Source organism: Citrus sinensis, chromosome 9 (assembly GCF_022201045.2).
Source record: "Citrus sinensis cultivar Valencia sweet orange chromosome 9, DVS_A1.0, whole genome shotgun sequence".
NCBI lineage: Eukaryota > Viridiplantae > Streptophyta > Magnoliopsida > Sapindales > Rutaceae > Citrus > Citrus sinensis.
The window spans coordinates 27,422,594-27,447,327 of NC_068564.1; the positions used below are offsets into that span (position 1 = coordinate 27,422,594).

Genomic DNA, 24,734 nt, shown 5'->3' on the forward strand with positions numbered 1-24,734 from the left:
CTACACACCACCATCATCAAGCACAAAAATAACGCAAACATATAGAAGAGAAACGAAACAGAACCATCCGTATAAAAATATCCATAACTTTTATTATCATTATCCATAACTTGAGAACAGAAAATCTTAAATCCAAGTCCAGAGAAATACAGAAAACCTCAACAAGAACAGACTACAGATATGCTCTGCAGATCACATAAGACCACATATATTATACCATAACCATATGTATTAATCACCACATTTGCTTAGAAACCATGAATCTTGATACGATCCTTGTCCACAATCTTACTCTTAACGAGAAAGATCATAACATTCTTCCGATGATCACCTTGAAGCTGAATCACCTTCCCGAGAACTTTGTCATTGACAACATTCCCGTTACAACAGAACTCCTTTTTGAGGTCCTTGAGGATCTTCTGGTAGCCAAAATCCTCTTTAAGTCCTTGAACAGTTGTTAAGCACTTCTTTCCATTCCTCTGCTGTACGCGGAGATGCACGTACCCTTTGTCACCTGGGGCAAGGGAGTCCTTTATATCAGCAAAGGGATCATAGGAAGTTGGAATCTGGCTGTCTATGTCAACCATGTACTTTGCTTATAGAAGACCTAAAACCTTCGAAGGTCAGCTTAGAAGTTTCCTGTGCAAAAGTACTGCAACATCAAATCAAAGCCACCATGGTAGATAATTAGTCACGCAAAAGCCATCATAAGAAACAATAAAATCATTAGAATTTTAAAAAACAAATGTTACAAATCATCTAGCAATTAAAACACATGCATAATAAAATTGCATATTATCAAAATCATTTACCAATTAAAACACATGCATGATAAAATTGCATATTATCAAACACGCTATATTGATACACATCGATTAACATGATTATCACATACATCATAAGGAGAAGTATGTTCAAGAAATTAAAACACACTACAATAACCAAATCCATGTCTTACAATTTTCCAAAAGCAAACTGATAGCTAAACACTAAGAAAATTTTTTCCTCAAGAAAAGATCGCTACACTTTGTGATCAAACCCAGAAACAGTAACGAGAAGCTCTCAAAACCCATTAAGCAAATGACGAAGGATTAACAATTCAATCAAAGAAATAAAATTGATATCCATTGAACAGATTAATTTAATTGTATTTGCAAAATAAATACATATTAAAAACAAAAAGAACAGATTAAGAGACAGACCTGAAATGAAAGTGTGAGAAGTAAAGAGACTTCGAGAGCTAATTGTTTGTTTGTATTATGAGAAACTAGAAGAGGAAGTTGAAGCCTTTATATAGACGGACAATAGCAAGGCTCAAGAGAAGGGTCGGCGACGGTTGGTGATGAAGCCTCCGCCATGTGGATGGATATGACTTGTCCAACGTGGATTTATTTATTTGTTTATTTATTCGGGATTACGCTTGTTGTAATCTCACGCGTATTGCAAACGCATCCGCGCGCGCCATCAAAAACATTCCCAGCCTGGAGTTTCTTGGGCCACAAGAAAATCCATTCGGTTCCAAGGATGTGTCCGTGGGCCCCGCTAGACGCTACGCGTCGGTAATTATGATAGACGAAGAATCTAGAAGTGGAAATGACTGGTCCAAATACTATCGGCATCAAATAATCAACTGCGTGTGGCTTTTGTTAGTGTAATTTTAGAATTTAATTAAAAGAAAAAGAGTATGCAAATTATTTCTTTTCCTTTTAAATTTTAATGTAATTTTAGAATTTAATTAAGCAAAAGAGCATGCAAATGTTGTATTCTTTTATATCTGCTGCAAATACAACTTGGCAGAGCAAGTGGACAAGTTGGGCAAATTTTCATGCACCTGACCCAAGTTGCTTAATAAAACTGACTGTAACAAGTAACAACTAGCAACCACTGAAAACTAGGGAACAAAACCAGGCATCAAGCTGGTGATTACATTGGAATAAAACAACAAAACAACATTATACGAGCCAAAAAAAAAAAAAAAGGAAGAATTTATGAGCTTGGGTGATCTGGTAATCGTTTGAGGTCCATTTCGACTTGGTGGATTGTCCATTGCATATTTTCCAGTTTCTGTAAGGAAATGTTTAATGTGAGTTGACAGAGGAAACTAATATAAAAAGTGAACATTTGCAAGCTGATGTTACCTTTACAATGTCGTGATACTGCCTTGCAATGTTATCGAAGCGTGGATCGACACCTTGATACTCACGAAGGCGCGTGACCTGGTATGAAGTTGAATTGCAGATTGATAGCAAAATTCATGAGATAGAGAATCTAAAGACAGAATGAATAACAAAAATATCTTCACCCAGTAATGGTTTTGCAAACATATGCTCTATTACTTGCTTTTTGGAGCACGAGTAATTACAAAAAATTTACACTATTTTTCTGCATCCTCTATTTTATCGGCAAATGGTAAAGAATGGATATACCCTCTCTTAACAGAAGACCAATTACAATTGCAAAATAACATATAATTATCAGACAGGATTTAGCGACAATTTCTCAAATATATCTTGTAACTGCATGTCCAGGAAAAGTTTTTCCGCGGTCTTAGGAGAGTAAGCATGAAGATGAACAAACTACAATACAATGCAATTTATTAACACATTGAAAACAAGAAGCAGAACAAACCGCTTTATTGTATGCAACTGAAGCTTCTTCTGTGGCCTCGACAAGATATTTCCTGACAACAAAAGTAAAAAGCTGATAAAAATCCTAAAACAAAACCAAAATCCAAAGATACATTGAAACAATGTTATTGTTAATTACCTTATCTTATGCAGGGCTGGTATTGATTCCTGGGTATAAGTTCCAAGCAGCAACACATGCTCCAAGACCCTACGAAGGTGAATGAACATTTACAAACTACTAACAAAAAGATTAGCAAACTAATGCTGAATCAAACCCATTTCATTCAGCAGCATATGACAAATTTTGATTGTATATCCCAATCAACAAAACAAAAAATCATAATTTTGAAAGGCTATGCAGCTCCTATGCCATAAGAAACAATCCAAAGTCGGTAACCAGTGCAACTAACCTCAGTTTTGCACTCATGGTCTCACACCTTTTACACAGCCAAGTTTTTTGAAGTTCATCCTATTCACCATTTAGACAGTAAATTTAGAGTTACTCGAGGAAGCAAGAAGCAGAACGAAAAAAAGTACTAAAAAGTAACAAAGAGTTAATGCATGCATATTTTGCTATGTAGAATGCTTACATATTTATGTTGATGTTGCAACTTCAAATCTTTGACAAGTTTAATGAGCACTCCCAGTATTTGCTCTAAGACCTTCCAAAATGAAATTTTGCATGTTAAAAACCACCACAGAAACCCATGCCTCCACTCCAAGGCATGATCTCACATACTACGAGGCACACTTTTGATGAAATAAATAGCATAAATAAGATGTATAAGTTTCGCTTCACCTACATTGTAATATTCTGCAAATTTTCTATCTGCAGCGTACAGGTCCTCCCGCAAAGCCGCTTCTTCCCTTTCAATCTCTTCAATTATCATCTTGACCCTGATAAAATGAATTGCAACTAAATTGAATATCCCACATTAATGAGATAGTAAATTTCCGGTAAACAAAAATATGAATGATTTAAGGAGAGTAACTCAAACCTTTCTGGAAGACGAGCTGTTGACATGTGATTACCAGAAGCTGAATCTGAAATGGAAAGGAAGCTAATATTAATCACATATACGAGTCATTGGGTATATAGCAGCTGGTTTGATCATAAACTTTGCCACAGATCATTGAAACAATAAGTCACATAAATAGAACTGAAAAAAATCGTAGGGGATAGGGTGCATGAGACTACCAATGTCATCAATGAAGGCATCAGCTAGCTTATCACATTTAGCTTTTAGTCGAGCCTCAATCTCTCGAGAAACAGAGATCTGGTATTCTGCAGTATCCTGCATCATCAAAGACATGGCATCAAAGGTTCAGATGGAAGTTAAAATGGATCACATAATATAAGAGAGGACGTACTTAATCTAAAGCTTTGTATAACAACAGGAACCTTAGATAAACAGAAACCGAAGGGAACAAATTAAGAAAGCCTTATATTCAGTTAAAGCATGGGATTATCGTACCATGGATAATGGAGTTTGTTGGAGCTGGGTTTGCCATAAATAAGCAGGTGTAATTCCAAGAAAGCGATTAGGAACACCACCAACTCCAGCTTCGGCATCACCAGCAATAAGGGCATTGTTCCCACCAGAGATGCTGTTCATGGAAGTATTGGTATAATTCATCGAGTTAGAGCTGGAGCTGATTGTAGCACTGGTACTTGTACTATCAAGTGAACTACGTGACATTGTACTCCATTTCTCAATTTCATCCTCAAGAATTTCACCATCTTTTGATATAAGCGGAAGCCTCAACCTTTGAGCTGCTTCTGCAACAACCAATCGGTGCTCTAGAGTCTCATATACCTAATAGCAAGTAAGTTCACAGTTCAGTTAGCTTAGTAACTAAATCAACAAAATCTGCATTTCATTCCCAAGCAAAAATCAGTTTCTCTCATTGGTGATCAACAAGCATGGTATACGATTATCACCAAACAATAAACACACCCTTTTGAAAATACAAATCTTATAACATAAAATATAGATTATGTCAAAAGCCTACACTAAAATTAATCCAAAATCCATCGTATCATATTAGAAATTAGAACCTGAGGAGAGCTCTTTAAACCAAGTTGCGAGGATAGTCCTTGAACATCACGAATCCCTCCAAGATTAGCAACCGAAACAGCTTGCTGATAACCTTCCACCATAGCAATCGCTTCACAGTATATAGCCTACATTAAATCCATTATAAATATACATAACAGTGTGTTATGTAATTAAATAAATGAAAGAATACAGTTAAAGTTTTAAGCAAATCATAATATCAAGCAACATTAATTCATGACAAAATGAAAAAAAAATCACCATGGCTTCCAAATAGCGCAGCCTCTCTCTTGACATTTCCTCTCTTGCCTGAGACAAAAACAAATAAAAATAAAATTACAATTTTACCTACATTTTAAGTTAGCCAATTAAAATTCAGCAATTGCAGCAAATGAAAAGTGAAATTCAGCAGTACAATTAATGGAAATGTTAAGGGAGAGCGAATGTACGAGCTGGAGATCGTAGTGGGCTGATTTTGAAACGAGAGAACCATCGGGAGCCAAGCAGTGGCGCTCCAGCAGATCAATCACTTGGCTCACGTCTGCCGGCAGGTTCTGATCTCCACCCTGTAGACCCTTCACCATCTAAAAGCGGTGGCGTTTTTGTGGTTGGGTGGTTGATGAATGATAGTGTTGCTGTGATGTGAAGGGAATTTGTGAAGTGAACTGAAAAGAAATGGCCGGCCTTTGATAATTGAAACTTGAATTTCAATACAACTCCAGTTGGGAGGAAAAATGTTGGGTGGTTGTAACTTTACTAAAATACCCCAATATTTTTGAGGTACGGTTTATTCTTATTTAATCCCTATAGTTTGTAAAAAGTTGTATACTAACCATAGATGGTTCATCATTCGTCTCAAATTAGTCCACCTACAACCGTCAACGAACAGCAAGGTCTGTGGTTCATGACTTGAAAATTGAATATGAATGGCCTGACCTCGAGGCGGGCTAAGCGGACCTAACCCGATCAACCCAATCTAATTTAGGCTAACTTAATCCAACTCAATTAGCTTAATCAAATATAACACAACTTAAATAAGAGGTTGATTGAGTTAATATTTTTCAACCAGTTAATGATTGAGTTGGAGGTTTGTTAACATAAACCCATATGACCCAAAAACAAAAAGAGTCATAGTAAAATTAATGACAATTGTCAACTCAATTATTATTATTTCATAAAAGATATTTTTTTTATTGAACCTAATATTGATTGAATTCTTTTAATTCAGAATTCAGACTATTTAGTAATTAAATCCAATTTATTTTCTAAAAAAGTAAGTTGATAAATTTTTAAACTTAACATCATATAACTTTTTATACAATTTTTATTTTTGTTATTTTATTTGATAATAGATGTTGGATATAATAAACAACATTTAGTGTCATAATGGAGAATTAACTTGTTTTTTTCCTATTTAAAATGATTTTTTAAGTACTAAATAATTTTATTTTATCTTTTTTATATTTGAAAATTTTTTTAATATTTAATTTTTATTAATCCAATCAATCCAATCCAACACAACCCAACCCAATTAATAGTAGATTAGATTGGGTTACATTTTCATTAACCCGATCCAATCCAACCCAAAACCCAAACCAATTGAAGACGAAGAGAGGGATTAACTTGCGAGAAATATAAAATTGTGGAACAAATGTGTTAATGCATTTAAACTGAAGGGAAGAAATTGTCTGAAGGAGTATTTAGTAAATTCGATAAAAATTTTCAACGCATATAAATCCTTGAACTCATTAAATTGCCAGTTTCCTGGTTTCGAGTTGCATTTGCAGCGGAAAATTCTGTAGGGGGAAAAAAATATCACCTCTCTGTGAAGTAATTTGATGGAAAGAAACGAAGCTGCTACAAAGAACAAAACTACTTCGTTGAAGAAACTCGATTTATATCCTGGTAAGTCTCTCTCTAAATTAATGAATTTACACATTTAGCTTTCGAATTGCAGGCTCAAAATTCACAAAATAATTTCTTTTGGGAATACTTTTTCTGTTGTTGAAGTTCAAAATTTGACGGAAAGAAACGAGGCTACTAAGAACGTAACAGCTTTTTTGAAGAACCTCCAATTCAATTCAAGTAAGTCTCTCTCTCCCCCCCTTTCTATGTGAAACTTTTTTGAAGGTTACAGATTTAATTTATTTGTTTATTTATCTATTAATTACGATTAAATGTATCTATTAACTATTTATACGATAATGGGTCTGCGAATTTAATTTTGGGTATCAAGTTGATTTTAGATAGCTTACATATTAATTTTGGCATGTTAGTGCCAGATAATTTCTGTTTGGTTGTTGAAAAAGTAGTGAAAAATGACTTTGAGGAAGGAAGATTATGGCATGTATCTCTTGACGTTTTGATTGTTGTTAGAAACAATGACATTGAGCTTAATTGAAGTTCTTAGCTTCTGTGATAGAAGTATAGAACTTCGGAAGGACCAATACTTTAATTGGGTGATGTGGTTAAAAATACCGTTAGTTGTAAGATGTTGGTGGAGTTGTAACTTTGTGAGCTTATTTATTAAGGTTTTCTGATAACAGGACTACCTCATGAGAAGTCAAAGCCTCCAAGCTTAGTCAGCTTGTGTCTTGGAATTGTTGGGAAGCATTTGGAGGACATCATTGGTGATTTGGATGAGATTGCAATCAACTTTCCTGTGGATATTAAGGTTGTCTAATGATTTTCTTTTTCTTTTTCTCTTTTACTTTGTTTTCCAGTAACTTGAAGAGAGATTGAGGACTTTGATTGGTACAACATAAAGTGCTATAGACTAATCTGAGTTTTATGCAACGTATGAGGCAGTTATATTATTAGAGTGTTTTAATTGTTGCTCCATTGGAAGTTTTGCATCTACACTTTTATTTGAGACAATTTATTTGTATTGCCTAATGTTTGAATATCATTGAGTGACAGATAGCAATAGCATCAATTGCCCGGAGAAGAAAGTTACTAGCTGATGATGTTATCATGTCTTTAGCTGATAGCTCCTGGGAAATTCTTGACATTTCTGGTTCAGATGTTTCTGATTTTGGTTTAGTTAAAGTGGCTCAAATGTGCAAATCTCTAAAAGCAGTGGATATAAGGTACTGAATTTTGGTTATAAGCTTGGTAGTCTATTCCATTGGTACATTTTAGTTTCACAAGGTCTAATGAATGATTTATTTAATTATTTTTTTTCTAGGTGTTGTATTCTTAATCCATTTCATAATTGTTTCTGACCAATGAAAAGTTAACTAGTTGTATAATTGTGCTGCCAAACTTCTGTTTTTGTATTGGGACAATTCACTTATATTGATATTGTTTCAATGCAGTTGCTGCGACAGAATTACTGCTGCTGGTGTCTCTGAATTTCTTCTTCACTGCCATTCATTAGAGACATTGAGATGCGGGTACATTCTCTTCCCAAAACATTACTAGCATTTTGTATTCCAATCATGAATTCATGCCCAAATACTATGTCTACTTGCAAGCTTCTGGATAAGCAGCCATTCTATGTTTTATCAAATTTGAAACAATAAAAAAATAGAAGATAAAAGACCCTTATGCTTCATTCCTTGTCCCTTCTTTAGTGAGGAAACTGGAAGAGTGATAATGGAGGTCCATTATATATATTAATCCTTTACATATACGTATGCGGTTTTCAGTGTTAATCTCTCTTTGTATTTGTATTGTGAAAATTCCGGTGTACTTTTGTATACAGGAAAGAGAGTGGTGCATAAGAACTTTATAAGGAAAGTCAACTAAGTATGATATATTAAAGCATATGATTATCAGACTCAGTTGCTGTAGTTTGTTTTGCATGCAATTATATGATTTCTAACTTGGTCAAATTGTTCAATACTTAATGAAAATGGCTGTTTGTTTTACAAAGAAATTGCAAATTAATTTATTGTAGCATAGAACTGTCTACTCCACGTGTTGTCATGCTGATCCTTTCATGGGTCATCTAGTTAGCTCAGGGTTTTGGGGGTTTTGACTAGTGATACACACATCACAACAGACTATGAACCAAACTTAATGTTGCAGAGGGTCACCACGGAGCAATCATGCTGCACGAAGATGCTTGGGTATTTTGAAACCAAAGCTGAATGATGTGGAGGGAGATTCCTGGGAGGAACTTGTAAATACCGATATTGGTCACGGTGCACAGTCTTTGCGCTGGTTTGTGTGGGTACGGGGTTTTATCTTTAGTTGTAGATGTTATCAATTATTAAATTTTTGTGGTCTAAGCTTCTGTAGCTTGTAATATTGATATTAGTCTCCTACCATTTATGGTGTAGAAGAGCTATATTAACTTGCTTGATGTTCTTGTTCAAATAGAGGAGTTTGGCTCCTGCTTATAAGGTTTTCTTTCCTGAAGCGCACCCACTTATATCTCTGTTTGCAGCCAAATATTGACAAAGATTCGATAGAGATGATGTCCACTGAATGCCCGCGTATCATAGTAAATCCTAAGCCATCACCTTTTGGATTTAGAGGGTTTGAAGTTCCAAGGGAAGCATTTCCAGATATTACATTGGACGATCCATTTGTCAATGATATCGATCCCAGCGCATGGGCAGTGCCTCGGTTTGCATCAATGGGCATATCTACATCCCTTTTGAGTCCCAACGAGTTATCTATGGCTGAAAAATTTAGACTTGCCTTTGTGGAAAGGGACACACGATTGGCACCAAAACGAGCAAAAAATGCAAGGCAACACCAGCGACGTGCAGAGAGGGAGTGGATGGAGACAAGTACAAGCGCGAAGGCAATAGCTCTGGCTTCGAAAGCAACCAAATCTCTCAGTAGTCGGAAATAGTGTTCGGATTTCTTTAATATGGTTGTACTCCTAGTAATCATTAACCAGTTTTCATTGTTTTATTTTGTTCTTTAATCCTTTTTTGTGTTAAATGTAAATAATAGATCTGTGAAGTTTTTTAGCGTTCTATGGCACAAGGTTGTCATCTGATTGTTCTGAAGAAATTTCACCTGGTGTTATATAGTTTATAGAAAAAAAAAATACGTGGCCACAGCATCGAAAATCAAATAAGAACAACATTTTGATAATTGTATACTGAATTTGGGATTGATTTCCTTAATAAATTTATAGATCGGTATTTGGGGTTGGTTGTGGTTCGTTCATTTACGGTCAAATAATAATTAGTAGCTTCTCATCATACTCCAGTTATTTTAAGTTTCCTTAGCAAGCAGATAAACGACACGGATATACCCACGAAACATATTCACACACATCTGATGAGATATGATTAATTCAACTTGCCATTTAAAGTTGCAAATATCTCCAGCCTCTTTTTTTTTTTAATTTAAATAAACAACTTTGGCCAAAAGAAAAATGAAGTGAAAACTACAGAAAAGTGAAAGAATGAAACGCTAATCCTATTGGAAGAAGTTGACGAAACAAAAAATATATTTCCTTTCTGATCTTTTTATGAATCCTCATGCCTCATGCCCCATGGCCCTGAATCAAGAGCTCAGTTATTTACTGTTTAATCAGATTCCGGATAACATATGGAAGAATGCCCCCATGGTCGAAATATGCCAGTTCCACCTGCAGAGTGAATTTTAGATTTTTAGGTTGAAACATTGAAACAAAATGAATAAGAGACTGGTAAGGAGACTGCAACAGTACCTCCGTATCAAAGCGTACTGTACATGTGAAGGATTTCCCAGTGTCGGTTGTGACAGTAATGTCTTGGCCAGGCCTTATCTCACTGACTTTATTTGGTAAGTTGATTGTGTAGCGCTCATGACCAGCTAACCCCAGTGTGTCTGCATCCTCCCCAGGCTTGAAGCAAAGAGGAATGATGCCCATACCAACAAGATTACTACGATGAATTCTCTCAAAGCTCTTGGCAATCACCGCTTTCACACCCTGACAATGTTTGGAGATTTTTTAAGGAAATAAGCAACAAAGAACAGGTTCCAAGAACGGAAAAATGCCAATGGCAAGGGTAAGCGAACTCACCAGAAGCATTGGACCCTTAGCAGCCCAATCACGAGAACTGCCACTTCCATACTCTGCTCCAGCTAGGACAATGGTCTCATGGCCAGCAGCCTTGTACCTCTGCAAGTACCATGAAATTCATTAGTAAATCGTCAACAGCTACTACTCCAGCATTAGTTTCATGTTGCTCACCATTGCTGCATCAAAAACATAAAGCTTCTCTCCTGTTGGAATATGAACTGTTTTTGGGCCAACTTCTCCATTCAAGAGCTTGTTAACAATGCGAATATTGGCAAAGGTACCCCTTGCCATCACTTCATCATTACCCCTACGACTACCATAAGAATTGAAGTCCTTGCGATCCACCCCACGCTCAAGCAGATATTTTGCAGCAGGGCTGTCCTTGTGGATACTTCCTGCCGGAGAGATATGATCGGTAGTAATACTGTCACCAAAATTGAGCAAGCAATAGGCATCCTTCACTCCATGGGGACCTGGTGGCTCCATAGTCATGTTCTTGAAATATGGAGGCTCGTGAATGTAGGTTGAGTTTGGATCCCAAGAGTAAAGCGTGGAAGTGGGAACAGACAGCTGATTCCACATAGGGTTGCCCTTTGTGATAGCCTCATAAGTACTCTTGAACATGTCAGGTAAGACGCTAGATTGAACAACCTACAGCGAGACACTCCACGTTGAGGCTAAATAATAAAAGACAAAACTAATATACTTTCTCCAAGCACAATATAACTTACCTCTGCAATTTCTTCATTACTGGGCCATATATCCTTAAAGTAAACACCCTTTCCATCTTTCCCAGTTCCAATTGGCTCCTTTTCAAAGTCTATGTCAACCTAAAAATTTTAAAAATAAAAAATTAACGGATTATGGACATTGGTTGATTCAAAAGCATGTCATGTAACTAGCATAAAGGCTTATGAAAGAAAGTTTCAACTCCTAGTTGTAAATTATAATAATGTTCCATGTCTGCAAATTAGCTTCAGATCATAAGGATAGCAACAATTCTATAAGAATATTTGACTAGAAGTTATATACTTACTGTGCCAGCAAGGGCATAAGCAACAACTAATGGAGGAGATGCAAGATAGTTAGCTCTTGTCAAAGGATGTACACGACCTTCAAAGTTCCGATTACCGGAAAGCACAGCAGCTGCAACAATGTCTGCAGAGAAAACCAGTAAAATGTTGAGTGGGAATTAGCTTCAAAACAGAGAATGATGGATCACAAACTGCCACAAAAATTATGATGTAAATGGTTTGAGAGTTAATGTGTAACCAGATTAAAACTTATGCTAAAGTTTGTAATGCAGTCTAAACTGATTCTAAAAGGTACCAAAGATAATTAACAGTTACCATTTTCTGTAATTGCAGTAGCAACTGATTCATCAAGATCTCCAGAGTTTCCAATACAAGTAGTGCAGCCATAGCCAACAATGTGAAAACCTTGTTGGTTCAAGTACTTTTGCAGGCCACTACAGACATTGAAACAGGACCATGTAACTTAATTTTGTAAATATACAACCACATGGAAAAGCAAACTGATCATTGATGACATACCTCTGTTGCAGATACTTTGTAACAACACCAGAGCCTGGTGCAAGGCTTGTTTTGACCCATGGCTTAACCTGGCATATTATAATGTCAAGAACATATTAGAAATCCATATGCATACACGATACAGTGGTCAAAGACAATCAAACGGGCTCTAAATCCATTTGCATGTCAGATATCAATTGTACGCAATACTCATCTCAGAAGTAACAAAGCTGAATGAAAAAGACCATTTGCAGAAGCAGCGAAACTAACCTCCAAACCTAGTTCACAAGCCTTTTTAGCCACAAGACCAGCCCCAAGCATGACACTAGGGTTTGATGTGTTTGTACAGCTGGTGATGGCTGCAATGACAACACTACCATGTTTAAGTTCAGCAGGCTGTCCATGGAATGAAAATTTTGCCACTTTATCCTGCTCTTGCTTGGGTACAGCAAAACCCTGCAATAGAAGAAAGAATAGTCATACAACTGGAAACAAATAAACTATTGCTCAGTTTAACAAGCTGACATCAAAATCAAACTACAAATCGATACATCTACGCAGGAAAACTTGATTATATTAGTGACTGTTAAGATGTCTGATCTAAAAGTAGGCTTGTGAATAATGAATGAGTAGAAAGCCTATTCATAGCAAATGATTCTATTATTTTTTGTACTTATCGTTTTCTTAAAATGACACTTGTACATCTATGAATTTTTAGAATAAACAAGCATATAAACTAAGAAACAGAATGGTAATCAGTTCATTACAAAAGGCTGTTAGTAACTCACCTTGAATCCAACTTGATTTTCAAGACATGCATGCCAGTCAGCCTTCATGTCTTTCAGAGGAACTCGATCATGAGGCCTGTAATGAAACACAAATATTGAGCGATTGACTAAAGATACAGAAAAAGATATTATTGATTATTCAGACAAGGTTTGCAAAACTAGTCACTATGATTCCTGAACTGTAAACATAAAACATACCTTTTTGGTCCTGAAATACAGGGTTCAACATCTGCTAGATCCAACTGCAGATATGATGAGTATGATCTTTCTTGTTCAGGCTGTATCATGAAGTTACACCTTTGAATCAGATCCGAGATGTCTATTTTCAACTAGCAGTTATATGAATGACAAGAATGGAAAAGCCTTTACCTCGTTGTAGTCAACAAACATTTTGTTTGCACGCAAATACTCTTCTATCATAGAGACCTAAAGCATAAGAATTACTAGTTATGCTATTTCACGTACAATAATAGTAGTATAGATAACCTTAGCACCTGCTCACAGAAAGATATAAAAAGAAATAAAAAGGAAATAACTCACCGTCTCGTCACTCCTTCCAGTTAACTTAAGATACTGCAATGTAACATGGTCCACAGGAAAGAAGCCCATGGTTGCTCCATACTCAGGAGACATATTTGCAATAGTGGCTCTGTCAGCCAATGGTAGTTGACCCATGCCTTCCCCTGTACACATAAAAATGTGTCAAGAGTTGTACATAAAATTGAAATAGATTTCTAGTACTCGAGAAAATTCTATTTCTGCAGTTACTCAATTAATATACTTACCATAGAACTCTACAAACTTGCCAACAACACCATGCTTCCTCAACATTTGCGTGACAGTCAAAACCAAATCAGTAGCTGTAACCCCATCTCGCAACTTGCCAGTCAACTTGAACCCAACAACACCAGGCAAAACCATGCTCATGGGCTGTATATTTTGTAAGTACACCATTAGAGAAATATAGCACAATGTTAAGTGAAGTGGGAAAGCCTCTGTGAACTAAAGAAACAAATAAAGATGCATCCACGTGGGTGTTCTTGAACTGAATACCATTTACTACAAATATTAGTACCACTAAATCAGTTTCCAAACTAAAAAGAAAAAAGTAGATCATGAACTTTCAATAATCACAATACCTTCTATCCGAGGGAGGGAAAAAAAATCAGTATACCTGACCAAGCATTGCTGCCTCAGCCTCAATTCCTCCAACTCCCCAACCAGCTACTCCTAACCCATCAATCATGGTTGTGTGAGAATCAGTACCCACCACACTATCAGGGTAGAGGATGCCATCAGTATTAAAGACAACCCGTCCAAGGTATTCCAAGTTAACCTACAAATTCATTGGGAGATAAACTCAAATGTCAAATCAATCAATTATAACCAACAACATATAAATTAATACATATGAAAAAGTTTGGCAACAAAATATACACTCTAGTATGCAGTTCACAAGCTATATGAACTCAACCATACAAGACAAAGACCCTCACCTCAAATGAGTAGTGCACATGCAACAAGATATACAGCTCTTGATAAGCACATTAGCCTTTAAAATTTCTTCATAAAAACATCTAATTCATATAAAACTTCTTTACCTGATGGACAATTCCTGAACCAGGAGGAACAACAAGCATGTTATGAAAAGCAGATGACCCCCACTTAAGAAAAGCAAACCTCTCTTGGTTCCTCTGAAATTCAAATTCCATATTGGCCTGTACTGCATTTTCAGATCGTGCCACATCAACCTGAACTGAATGATCTACGACAAGGTCAACAGGAACCTGATTACAGATGCATTAAGTTAGGAGACATGATATAACATTTGTAAAAGAGAGATATAGCACATGCCAGGTATGGTCTAATGCAAAGAATAGTTGACCAAAGTAACCCTAAATTTCATGCTTAATTTTATCACAGACCAATGGATTTATCTTCTTGGGATCACTGTTGAGATTCTTCATGGCATCTCTCATGCAAGCCAAGTCAACTACAGCCGGCACTCCAGTAAAATCCTGGTTCACGGAGGACAAAAAAAGCTTGTTTACTGGAATTGATTTTCCAGGATTAAATTGAAAACAATCATTACACTCATTCTATGAACCTGTAAGAGAACACGAGCAGGCTTGAAGGGAATTTCAACTTGCTTGGGTGAAGTATTTTCCCAATCAATAATCTTCTCTACATCATCCTTCGTAACTTGGAAATTGTCACAATTACGAATTGCAGATTCCAAAAGGATCCTTATAGAGTAAGGCAGTCTGTCTGCAGAATACAATAACAGCAAACAACACAAATCAAAACAATGTGAATGGGTGTACAGTAGTTTAAACGCAATTGACAAATGCTTTATCTGATAAAATAATGAAAATCATTAAACATGCAGCACTAATGCGAATATAATATCTAAATGTCGTACCAATTCTCGGATCATTCAAAGCTGGTAAGCTGAAGAATTTTCCAAACTCTCCACCACCAGGCTTGGGAAGACTGGTGAGAATTCCCTTGAAAGCATTTTCAGGAGCTGAAATCAATTAAAAGAATAAACAAGTTACTCAACATCAAACTGATAATGAAATTCATGTCTCATGGATTATTTACATTTTAATAGAGCACACCATCCGAGGTTCCATTTCCATCTTCATTCAAATTCAACCACAATATTGAAAAATTCATGGATGCATTTGCCTTTTCCACCATTTTTCATCAACCAAATAAAATGCTCAAATCACTAGCCAAAATTTAAAAAAAGAAAAAAAGCCCAACTTGCACATGTTCACCCACAAACTCCCCAAATCGGAAAAGAATTCAAGTCCATTTCCCGCCATTTCTTGTCAGCTAAATCAGAAACACTCCAACCATCGTTAAAACCCAATTTCTTAAAAGAAAAAAAAAAGCAGAAAGGCGAACTAACACATCAGTCATTACTAAAGCAAAAAAATTCTTACACAAAATCGATCACATGTTCACAGAAACTAATGGAAAAAAATTCTTGCAATCACACACACGCACCCATAGAGGCGATCTTTCGCTGGAACCGCTCTAGAACCGGAGCGGCAATCCTAGATTGAGCGCGGAGACTGACTGGTGAACGCCAGTTGACGCCGTGGCTCCACCGCGGCGCCGAGCACCGTACAGTTCGGAGCGCCGACGAGAAACTCAGAGAACGGTACTTCTGGTTAACAAAGGAAACGCACGACTGAGAGGAACTGTAAGCAGATGGCGTCGTTTTAGATAAAGCAGGCAAAAATGAAAACGACGAAGAGAATTTCGAAAGAGTTGAGGAGGCGAAGCGTGCGCGAGACGCTGAAGAACTCGGAATATACATTACGACGTCGTTTCTGGAAATTTAGATTAAATCAAATTAACCTAAATTAAAATGAATTTGAAACCCTAACAGAATGAGAGCCGAAGCTGCTAGAAAGATGGGAAGAGAGGGTGGCAGCTTCTGTAAGTGAGTGATGCCTTAAGAGAGTTTCGGTTGCAGTCGAGATTGGTTTATATTTATGGTGCAGCGAGGCTGGGGATTTGCGTGACCCGTTGGATGGATTTTCAAAATGAAAAATGGACGGCAAGGATGACGCATGATTTGGTTTTGACCTTTGACTTTTCTGTTTTTTAATGCATGATCAATTTTGAGTTTTTATGCAGAGATGGTTGATGCGTTTGTGTGCGTGTGTGATCATAATAATAATACATACATCTCCCTTAGGCGCGTGGTGGTCACAAGAATCATGAACTATATTAAAGGATTCCTTTTATTATTATGATCTTTTTTTATGGGATATAAAAAGAAATTGGACATGAAATATTTTTTTTTCATTACACTCTAACAATTCTATTATTGTCTTCTTATTTATATGAGTGTTTTAGAAACTTAAATTTCTTTTACAATCCTATGAGGTTTTATCAGTTATACTAATTAAAACTCATAAAATTCATCTAAAAGGGGTTGTATTTGTTATTTAATTTGGATTGAGGATGCCAATACAATGAAAAAGGGTATCAAGAACACTATTCTTTTTCTATTCTTTAAAATTTTTATTTTCATCTCCATTCTTAGGCTTAGAACAAGAAAGCCCATCAATGCCCATAGAACTAGAAACGACAAAAATTACTATCAAATTATGTAAAGGTAAATTGCAATAATATAAGAGTGGCTTTATAGAAGAATAATAATAGATATTTTAAATTTTTTATCTCAAATTTCATTTTAAATGATGTGTTATTTATTGAGTGATTAATAATTCTTTACAAAATTTAAGTGAATTAATTATATATTTCATCAACTAATTGATGAATGATATATCAAATAAGATAATTTTTTATAATATAAAATTTGAGATGTATAACTCTACTCTTTATTAAAATTAATCTCTTAGACTCTTAAGTTCGAGCGGATGTGTGGATTGATATTTAAAAAAAGTTGGCGTTAAGTTACGTTTAACGTAACTTGCGTCTTTCACAACAACAGTACTCGGTCCCACCAGTGATACTGTTGTTGTGAGAGGGCGTAACTCCATTTAAAAAAAAAAAAAGAAAAAAGTTCATTGAGGGATAAAGGAATATTTATATTCTTTCAAAATCTAATTAAAGGACAAGGTGAGATCAAAATGAGAGTGAAGCTGTGAAGGTGACAAGGTACTACACGCGGCACGCGGCATCTAGAAATGTGATTCATGTAATACTCGGAATTGGCCGAATTATGCCAAGTGGCTGCATTGTTCTTCTTGACAGGTGGCTGCTTTTATCTGGATTCTTTCTAGCATGCTCCAGTTCCTATGTGGGCGGGACCAGTCATACTCTCAAACATCGAGCGTGCTGCACACCGTGCAGTGCTTCATTTCGATCACACTCACAGGAAACTTGACATGAAGAGTGTAGCTCAACCTTTTTATCCCGTCTCTTCACTTCAGCCATTGTGTGGAACCTTCAAATAATATTGCAGTTAAAAGAAAGGGAAAAGGAAAGGCAAAGGCCAAGGGCCCTTTGGAGAGAGACTTTAGACAACAATTTATTAGTTATTAATCATGACGAAAGCCAAAAGCCAAAAGCCAAAATCTCAACATCCTCCTTTTCGCAACCCCAGTAACATCATAACATGCAAAATCTTAAGGTTGTTATCTCCATCAAATTATACATTCAAGAGAAATGTCAGCCCCCTAAAAAATTTTCTGAAGACAGTTTCGGAACAGAAACAACATTTGCGCGATAAAGAATGTGACTCTCAAGAGGGTTGCACCATAAACTATTAAACTTCATTGGACAATGATGCATTTCATCAGAAAAGCTGAATCCGGTTAAGGTGTTAATTGAGCCCGAAGCTTCATGGTGAGGGCGACAGGATGGTATCAGTGGAGTCTGTTGCGGTGTCACAGTTATCATGTTGGTGGTTGCCACGTCCCTGGCCTGAAGGATTTGCCAGATCCTGTTGGCTCCGAATACCTGAAAGTAAGGTCTAAATTTAAGATATTGCTTTGCCAAGCTAGTGTAGTGAATTCATGGTAAATTGTGGAAATGACTTAAAAACATTTGGTATATTTTTTGGTTCTGTGAGAAAATAAAAGATAAAATCAAGAGGTCATCAAACTCACTCTGGCACTGGTTTTGCTTCCTCTGTCTCTGTTTCCTTGGTCCTGCAGATATATTACATGATGTTAGAGCTAATATGAGGTGTCGAGAGGGCAAAGGGCATCCCCTACTAGACAGCAGAAAGAAAATATCGACAGAGAACAAAATGCCAGATTTCTTACAACACCTTAAACAAACCACTCTCGCAAATGCTACAAACCTCAGTTATGGTAAATCTATCTAAGTAAATTTGCACAATATAAATAAATATTTTAACTGACCCACCTTTCACCATCTTTTGCACCAGTAGGTTCTTGACGTTTGTCACCTATAAGAAACAACCAAGAGAAGATAAAAACAGTTTCAGTACCAAAGGCCAAACCAAGAACAAGAAAGAAGAATTAACATGTGCCCAGTTTAGTTTCCTGCCTTGCATATTAGATGGAGATTTGAGCCAAAAACCAATAAATTACATAGACCAGTAAGGTCATCTAAAGTCTAGCATTCATTGCACTTCAAAATATTCAGGATTTACTTTGAGCTTTTGTACTGATCAAAATTATCGTTGTGGGAAAAGGGGCATAGTTCATGGTACATCGTATGTATTATTAAGTTTAATTTCTTAAATTGCCACTTACCTCTGTCACACCTCCACTATGCTTGAACCAATATCAGAAAGTTTTGCTACATGAACCCTTTATCTAAATATTAAAGGTGGAAAATATATACTAGAATTCGGCTCTGATGTTTTCTTGGAGCGCCAAGAATAATAACAGGCCACTTGACAACTGATTGATTGTTCAGGAACTCCTTTCAATCAAATGATGAATTTCAGTAGCCTTAACACAGAATCCTGGACAGCAACAAAAATGAAAGAATAAAGTACCTTCTGAACCAGATGGAAATTGCCGAAGGAAACTCTTCAAGTCTGGACCTCCAACTATGCCTGTAACAGAGTAACTATTATCATGAATATGGCAGAGCGGAGAAGTTTAGTTAACAAGAATAAATTTCAGTAAAGCAACTTACCGGAGCTTGTGCGTTTAGGAATAGTGCCTTCTTTGGCTCTCTTTTCCTTTTCTTCTTTCTTAAGAACTATGCAAAACAGAAAGAATGTTTGTTATGTATTCTTAAAATATGCCAAGCCACACAAACCCCACAGATAAGCAAGGCCAATTCACAATGAAGGAAAAGAAACAAATGGGATATTCATAAACCATGTGCTCCTTTTATGAAAAAATACTATCTTGAATGATTGAAAGGTATTCCAAAACTTTCATTAATATGTATAGTTAAAACCATCTGGAAAGACATATCAGTTAATAATGTAGGAAAAGGATAACAAAAACAATTACAGGGGAAAAAAGGGCTTGCATCAGACATATTTCTAGAATATAAGTTCATATTCTTCCTGTGCAAGTCAACAGTTCCGGATCAGTTCGTTCAGAGAAAGCTCTATGAATTTGGAAGGCATCATGAATCATAAGATTTTTAGCATCATTAGCCAGCCAATAGCAGAAGCATTAAAACAAAAATGTCAAAGTGATTATACAAATAACACATACGAGCTACATTGAGTTTAACACGTTCACGCCTTGCTTCCAGCTCAGCAATTTCCTGAAGAGATTTAAACAATAATTTCAAGGAACATTAGAAGTTATTCTACTAGAATAGCTTAATAAAATACCAGTAATCGCAACCAAGATCTCTCTTTAAACAAAATATGGCCATTGAGAAAACATGTGTTAGATAACCAGACTAACACAACTTATTATGCAATCATTATTTTTCTTCTAAATGGATCATATAAAGGAAAGATGACAGGTAAACATAAGAAAATTCAGTGCTAGTTCACCTCTGGAGTTGGAGCAATTTTTCTCTGACCATTCAGCCAACATATCCATTCAACTACAATAATCAACATTTCAAACCAATGTGTGTAAGAAACAAAATATACACAGAGCAAAAGATCAAAATGAAGTCTGCTTGATGAAACAACCAACTAAAATTAAAACAAAAAGATACCATTTTAATTTATGTCACTCAATGAATTGGAAACACTTACCTGGAACTGAGGTTGGATCTTGCTCTCCTTTGAATACTACCCATCTTTTCTCCTTCACTAGCACATTAAGAAATCTATTAACAAAATCACTGATATAAGATATAAAGTAATCAAGACAATGATAATCATATAACGAAAGTACACCATTTCGCATGTAATGTTTCCCCATAAATGAATATATCCCATCACAATTACACTTTCAAATCGTTTACTTGGCATTCAATGGTTAAAGAAAAGGCAGAAATTTTGCTCATGTAAGCAAATAGCTGCATGTAAATTCTCTTTGGTCCCATATGACTTTAAAATTCAGAACTCTATAACAGTTGTTTCTTATGCTTCATACAATTTATCAGTAATACAAGAACAACTACAACCCAGTTGCCAAATACAATCAAGTATCACAATTCAATTTCAGAAATAATACAAAAACACGATACACGAAAAAAAAAAACCCCAAATCATTAATCAACAAGAAAATGTTAAAAAAAAAAAGGCGGGGGTCTCGCTTACTTCTGCCATCAAGCTCTTCAGTTCTGGTGAAGTATCGGTTTCCCGCTTTGTCCACACCAACTTGAGTACGGCTGCTGAAGAACCCAGCAATTCTAGCTAACAGCCTTGACATTTCTTTTTTTTTAACCCACAAATTACAATATTAATGTATTAAAAATTAAAAAAAAAACTTATGGAAATGAATCAAAATTTGGTTTGTTCTTTCACTCGTTTCAGTTGTTTGCGGGTTGTGAGCGCATCGGTTTGCTTGGATTCATCTGCGGACCGGAACGGAATTCAATTCCGGTTCAGTTCGGCCTATTCCGCATGTAACTAGAATGGTCTAATTAGACGTCAATAGAATGGGCAAGTATATTATCAATTTATCTAATTTTTTTCTTTAATCAATTTATTCAACATATTTATTAAATAATTCGAAACAATTAAATAGCATGACGCGGTTCATTATTTATTTATAACTTATTAACATAATTAATAAAATCAATTGAAATGTATCAATTAAATTGCATAAGGATCGTAGATTCATCATTTATAAATGTCGGTCTTTGAAAAGTGAGTGTTTTTCTTTAAAAAAATTTACAATATATAGGTAAGAGTCCTATATTATTTATTTATAACTTATTAATATGATTAATAAAATCAATTGAAATGTATCAATTAAACTGTATAAGGATGGTGGATTCATCATTTATAAATGTTGGACTTTGAAAAATTAGTGTTTTTCTTTAAAAAATTTACAATATAAGGTAAGATCCTACATTAAAAATATTAGCCAGCACCCTTGCCTATTAACATGTACAAATATGAATGCTTTGACTTATAAATTGATTAATCAATAAAAAGGACTTATTAATAGTCATTAACAAGGAACTTGGTTTAAGGACTTTAATTCTATATTAAATATATTTTAGATGAGTAGTTACAAAGGCAGACTTTTTTTTATTTATGACTATAATTATTAGTAGCTCTTTCATATAATCTAGATTTTTTCTTAATGTGCTAATATTAATAATTTTGAAGATTTGTCCTACTCCTTAAATTAATTTGCTAATTTCATCTAAAATTAGCTTCTAAATTTTGTCCTAACTTAATTAATAAATCTATGATAAAGTTTTGTCGACTATTACTAGTATGAGGAATATGCACTCTTACTTTAGTCAATTTTAGCCAGTTATAGTCCTTTTATCTATTATTTGTTAGTCGATTTAATAGTAATTTACCAAATGTATGACCACGTTACATAAATGTAATCAAAAGAGTCATTGTTTATATGTCAATTGTCCACAATTTACTTTATTCATCATTCGTTTCTGTGTGTACATATAAATGACCATCTTGATATTACAAGCACATTCTATCCAATAAGATGTATAAATTACTAAGAATTTAATGTATTTGAAAAGGATGTTTTATTCTTCTAAATAGTGTGGTTAAGAAGGGTGTGAATATTATTTATTTAAGTAGAGAATTTCATAAAAAGAATTCTTATAACGAAACTGTTATTAAAAATTATATAATATCAATAATTAAATTTTATGACCGTTTACTGGATTATTTTTTTAATTTCAATTAATTATAATCAAGACATGTTGTCATGTACATGATATTAGCTATTAGTTATGCGTGAAATGAAATCCTTTCTCTACTTTCGTTGGAGAGTGAAATACAATACTACACCACCGCTAGAATACGGGTTGGCGATCATCCAAACATATGCTTTGATTTTATCGGAATTACCAAAAACACTTTCATCTTCAACATCTCATGTCTGAACTGTCAACTTCCTTCTAGCTGAATTCCTTTCACTTTCCCATCAAGTTTCTCGGTAACCAAACACAACTCCTCAGCAGTTACAATCTTCCTACCACAGTCTTATTAAGGTAAGAGTTTATATTAATGCATAATCTTTAAAGCTCCAATAACTCTCGTAAACCTGCGTTTTCTCTCTTCAACAAAAAGGTTTTTGCAGCGATTAAAAAATAAAACACTAATCTCTGCAGAATCCAACACAGTAATAGAAAGCAAAAGGGAGCAACTGAATCATGTCTTGTTCATATCTAACGACATGGGTATCTTCAAAATCTAATCTTTCTTCACATTTACTTCACTTAAACCAAAACTCAGTTGATTATTTGTGCAATTTTTCTTCCCGAAAATACCCTTCGAAATCTTCAGTATTTACACCAATACGCTGTGGTCTTCGTGAACTTAAAGAGCGACTCAACACAGTGAAAAACACTCAAAAGATTACTGAAGCGATGAAGCTTGTGGCTGCTGCTAGAGTAAGGAAGGCTCAGGAAGCTGTTATTAGTAGTAGGCCTTTTGTTGAAAAGCTTGTAGAGTTTCTTTATGTTATAAATGAACAACTTCAATTAGATGATATTGATGTTCCTTTGACAAATATCAGGCCCGTGAAGAAAGTTGCTATTGTTATAATTACTGGTGATAGAGGACTGTGTGGTGGTTTTAACAAGGCTGTGATTAAAAAGGCGGAGAACCGGATGGTGGAATTGAAAGATATGGGACTTGATTGTGTTGTTATTAGTGTAGGGAAAAAGGGTAATGCTTATTTTAGGCATAGGAGTAATGTTTCAGTTATTAGATGTATTGAGGGAGAAGGCTTTTATACGGTAAAAGAAGCACAAACGATTGCTGATAATGTCTTTTCGCTTTTTGTTAGTGAGGAAGTTGATAAGGTTGAGTTAGTGTATACCAAGTTTGTTTCATTGGTGAAATCTGATCCTGTAATTCATACTTTGCTACCCCTGTCAATGAAAGGTGTGATTTGTAATGAGAATGGGATGTGTGTTGATGCTGTGGAGGATGAGTTGTTTAGGTTGACAACTAATGAAGGGAAGATGATTGTCGAGAGAGATAGCGTGACATTCAATAAAGGGGAATTATCGCCTCTTATGCTGTTTGAGCAAGATCCGGCTCAGATTCTTGATGCGATGATGCCACTCTATATGAATAGTCAGATTTTGAGGGCATTGCAGGAGTCATTCGCTAGTGAGGTTGCAGCGAGGATGAGTGCCATGAGTACTGCTACGGATAATGCTGATGAGTTGAAGAAAAATCTTTCAGTTGCTTATAACCAAGAACGCCAGGCTAAAATCACTGGTGAACTATTGGAGATTGTTGCTGGAGCCGAGGCACTTACACAGTTTGATTAATTTGACCCTTTGTTTTTCCTTGACTTGATTTTTCTATATCCCTTTTTTTTGTTTGGGGGGGTTGAGAATATTGCAGTTCACATCATATGCTAGTTAGTATATTCATCATTGAACGCTGGTTTATAATTTGTATTGATGACTTGAGTATTTCATATGGTAAACTAGAATGTCCAACGAAAAGAAATAACATTGTTTTTTCTGGCATTACGGTGTCACTTATCACAGTTTATTCTAATTTGTTCACGTCCATTGGCAGGATTAGGCTTAGAGTTCCAAGTTTTCACGGTCATGTATCCTTCCTGCACATTATATGGCTTAATCATTGCCTTGATTGTGTCAATTGCCGAACTATGTGGGATGTTCTTCAATTGGATGAATCGCCTTAGTTCGAACTTTGTCTGGTACACACAACGGCTAATTTTGTTACAGACTGC

At 35.5% G+C, this 24,734-nt stretch overlaps 6 protein-coding genes across 8 annotated transcripts; 2 read left to right on the forward strand and 4 right to left on the reverse strand.

Moving 5' to 3' along the window:
• Positions 1-70: 70 nt before the first annotated feature.
• On the reverse strand, positions 71-1,369 carry LOC102629754 (protein translation factor SUI1 homolog 1). 2 transcript variants are annotated; one of them, XM_006475005.4, is made up of 2 exons: positions 1,203-1,369; positions 71-652 (listed from the first exon to the last, which is right to left on the reverse strand). In XM_006475005.4, exon 2 carries the CDS (start codon positions 585-587, stop codon positions 249-251), a length of 339 nt encoding a protein of 112 aa, XP_006475068.1. In that variant the 5' UTR covers positions 588-652; positions 1,203-1,369; the 3' UTR covers positions 71-248. The 2 variants fall into 2 exon arrangements, with proteins under 2 accessions (XP_006475068.1, XP_006475069.1); XM_006475006.4 differs by having other exon boundaries at positions 71-639; positions 1,203-1,363.
• Positions 1,370-1,747: 378 nt separating this feature from the next.
• LOC102629463 (hypothetical protein) lies at positions 1,748-5,388 on the reverse strand. The gene is made up of 13 exons (XM_006475004.3): positions 5,134-5,388; positions 4,946-4,993; positions 4,687-4,812; positions 4,103-4,444; positions 3,826-3,922; positions 3,626-3,671; positions 3,431-3,524; positions 3,218-3,289; positions 3,038-3,096; positions 2,767-2,835; positions 2,629-2,680; positions 2,139-2,216; positions 1,748-2,064 (listed from the first exon to the last, which is right to left on the reverse strand). Exons 1-13 carry the CDS (start codon positions 5,266-5,268, stop codon positions 1,987-1,989), a joined length of 1,296 nt encoding a protein of 431 aa, XP_006475067.1. The 5' UTR covers positions 5,269-5,388; the 3' UTR covers positions 1,748-1,986.
• Positions 5,389-6,427: 1,039 nt separating this feature from the next.
• Positions 6,428-9,655, forward strand: LOC102629170 (hypothetical protein). Its single transcript, XM_006475003.3, has 7 exons — positions 6,428-6,589; positions 6,695-6,769; positions 7,231-7,358; positions 7,604-7,773; positions 8,002-8,079; positions 8,717-8,861; positions 9,078-9,655. Exons 1-7 carry the CDS (start codon positions 6,523-6,525, stop codon positions 9,489-9,491), a joined length of 1,077 nt encoding a protein of 358 aa, XP_006475066.1. The 5' UTR covers positions 6,428-6,522; the 3' UTR covers positions 9,492-9,655.
• Positions 9,656-9,934: 279 nt separating this feature from the next.
• LOC102628904 (aconitate hydratase, cytoplasmic) lies at positions 9,935-16,466 on the reverse strand. The gene is made up of 20 exons (XM_006475002.4): positions 15,994-16,466; positions 15,401-15,505; positions 15,086-15,246; positions 14,904-14,996; positions 14,580-14,765; positions 14,153-14,314; positions 13,764-13,908; positions 13,519-13,661; positions 13,348-13,404; positions 13,177-13,256; positions 12,979-13,054; positions 12,461-12,646; positions 12,212-12,279; positions 12,008-12,126; positions 11,695-11,816; positions 11,390-11,488; positions 10,830-11,309; positions 10,659-10,757; positions 10,323-10,565; positions 9,935-10,241 (listed from the first exon to the last, which is right to left on the reverse strand). The coding sequence occupies exons 1-20, from the start codon at positions 16,307-16,309 to the stop codon at positions 10,173-10,175; spliced, it is 3,009 nt and encodes a 1,002-aa protein (XP_006475065.1). The 5' UTR covers positions 16,310-16,466; the 3' UTR covers positions 9,935-10,172.
• A 1,516-nt stretch (positions 16,467-17,982) lies between these two features.
• LOC102628422 (hypothetical protein) lies at positions 17,983-21,443 on the reverse strand. Of its 2 annotated transcripts, none has more exons than XM_015529122.3 (9): positions 21,128-21,443; positions 20,618-20,669; positions 20,408-20,460; positions 20,118-20,169; positions 19,582-19,647; positions 19,439-19,498; positions 18,838-18,880; positions 18,576-18,617; positions 17,983-18,426 (listed from the first exon to the last, which is right to left on the reverse strand). In XM_015529122.3, the coding sequence occupies exons 1-9, from the start codon at positions 21,134-21,136 to the stop codon at positions 18,363-18,365; spliced, it is 441 nt and encodes a 146-aa protein (XP_015384608.1). In that variant the 5' UTR covers positions 21,137-21,443; the 3' UTR covers positions 17,983-18,362. The 2 variants fall into 2 exon arrangements, with proteins under 2 accessions (XP_015384608.1, XP_006475064.1); XM_006475001.4 differs by having other exon boundaries at positions 20,618-20,674; positions 21,128-21,442.
• Positions 21,444-22,743: 1,300 nt separating this feature from the next.
• LOC102628129 (ATP synthase gamma chain 1, chloroplastic) lies at positions 22,744-24,504 on the forward strand. Its single transcript, XM_006475000.4, has 2 exons — positions 22,744-23,007; positions 23,128-24,504. Exon 2 carries the CDS (start codon positions 23,170-23,172, stop codon positions 24,298-24,300), a length of 1,131 nt encoding a protein of 376 aa, XP_006475063.1. The 5' UTR covers positions 22,744-23,007; positions 23,128-23,169; the 3' UTR covers positions 24,301-24,504.
• Positions 24,505-24,734: the final 230 nt, after the last annotated feature.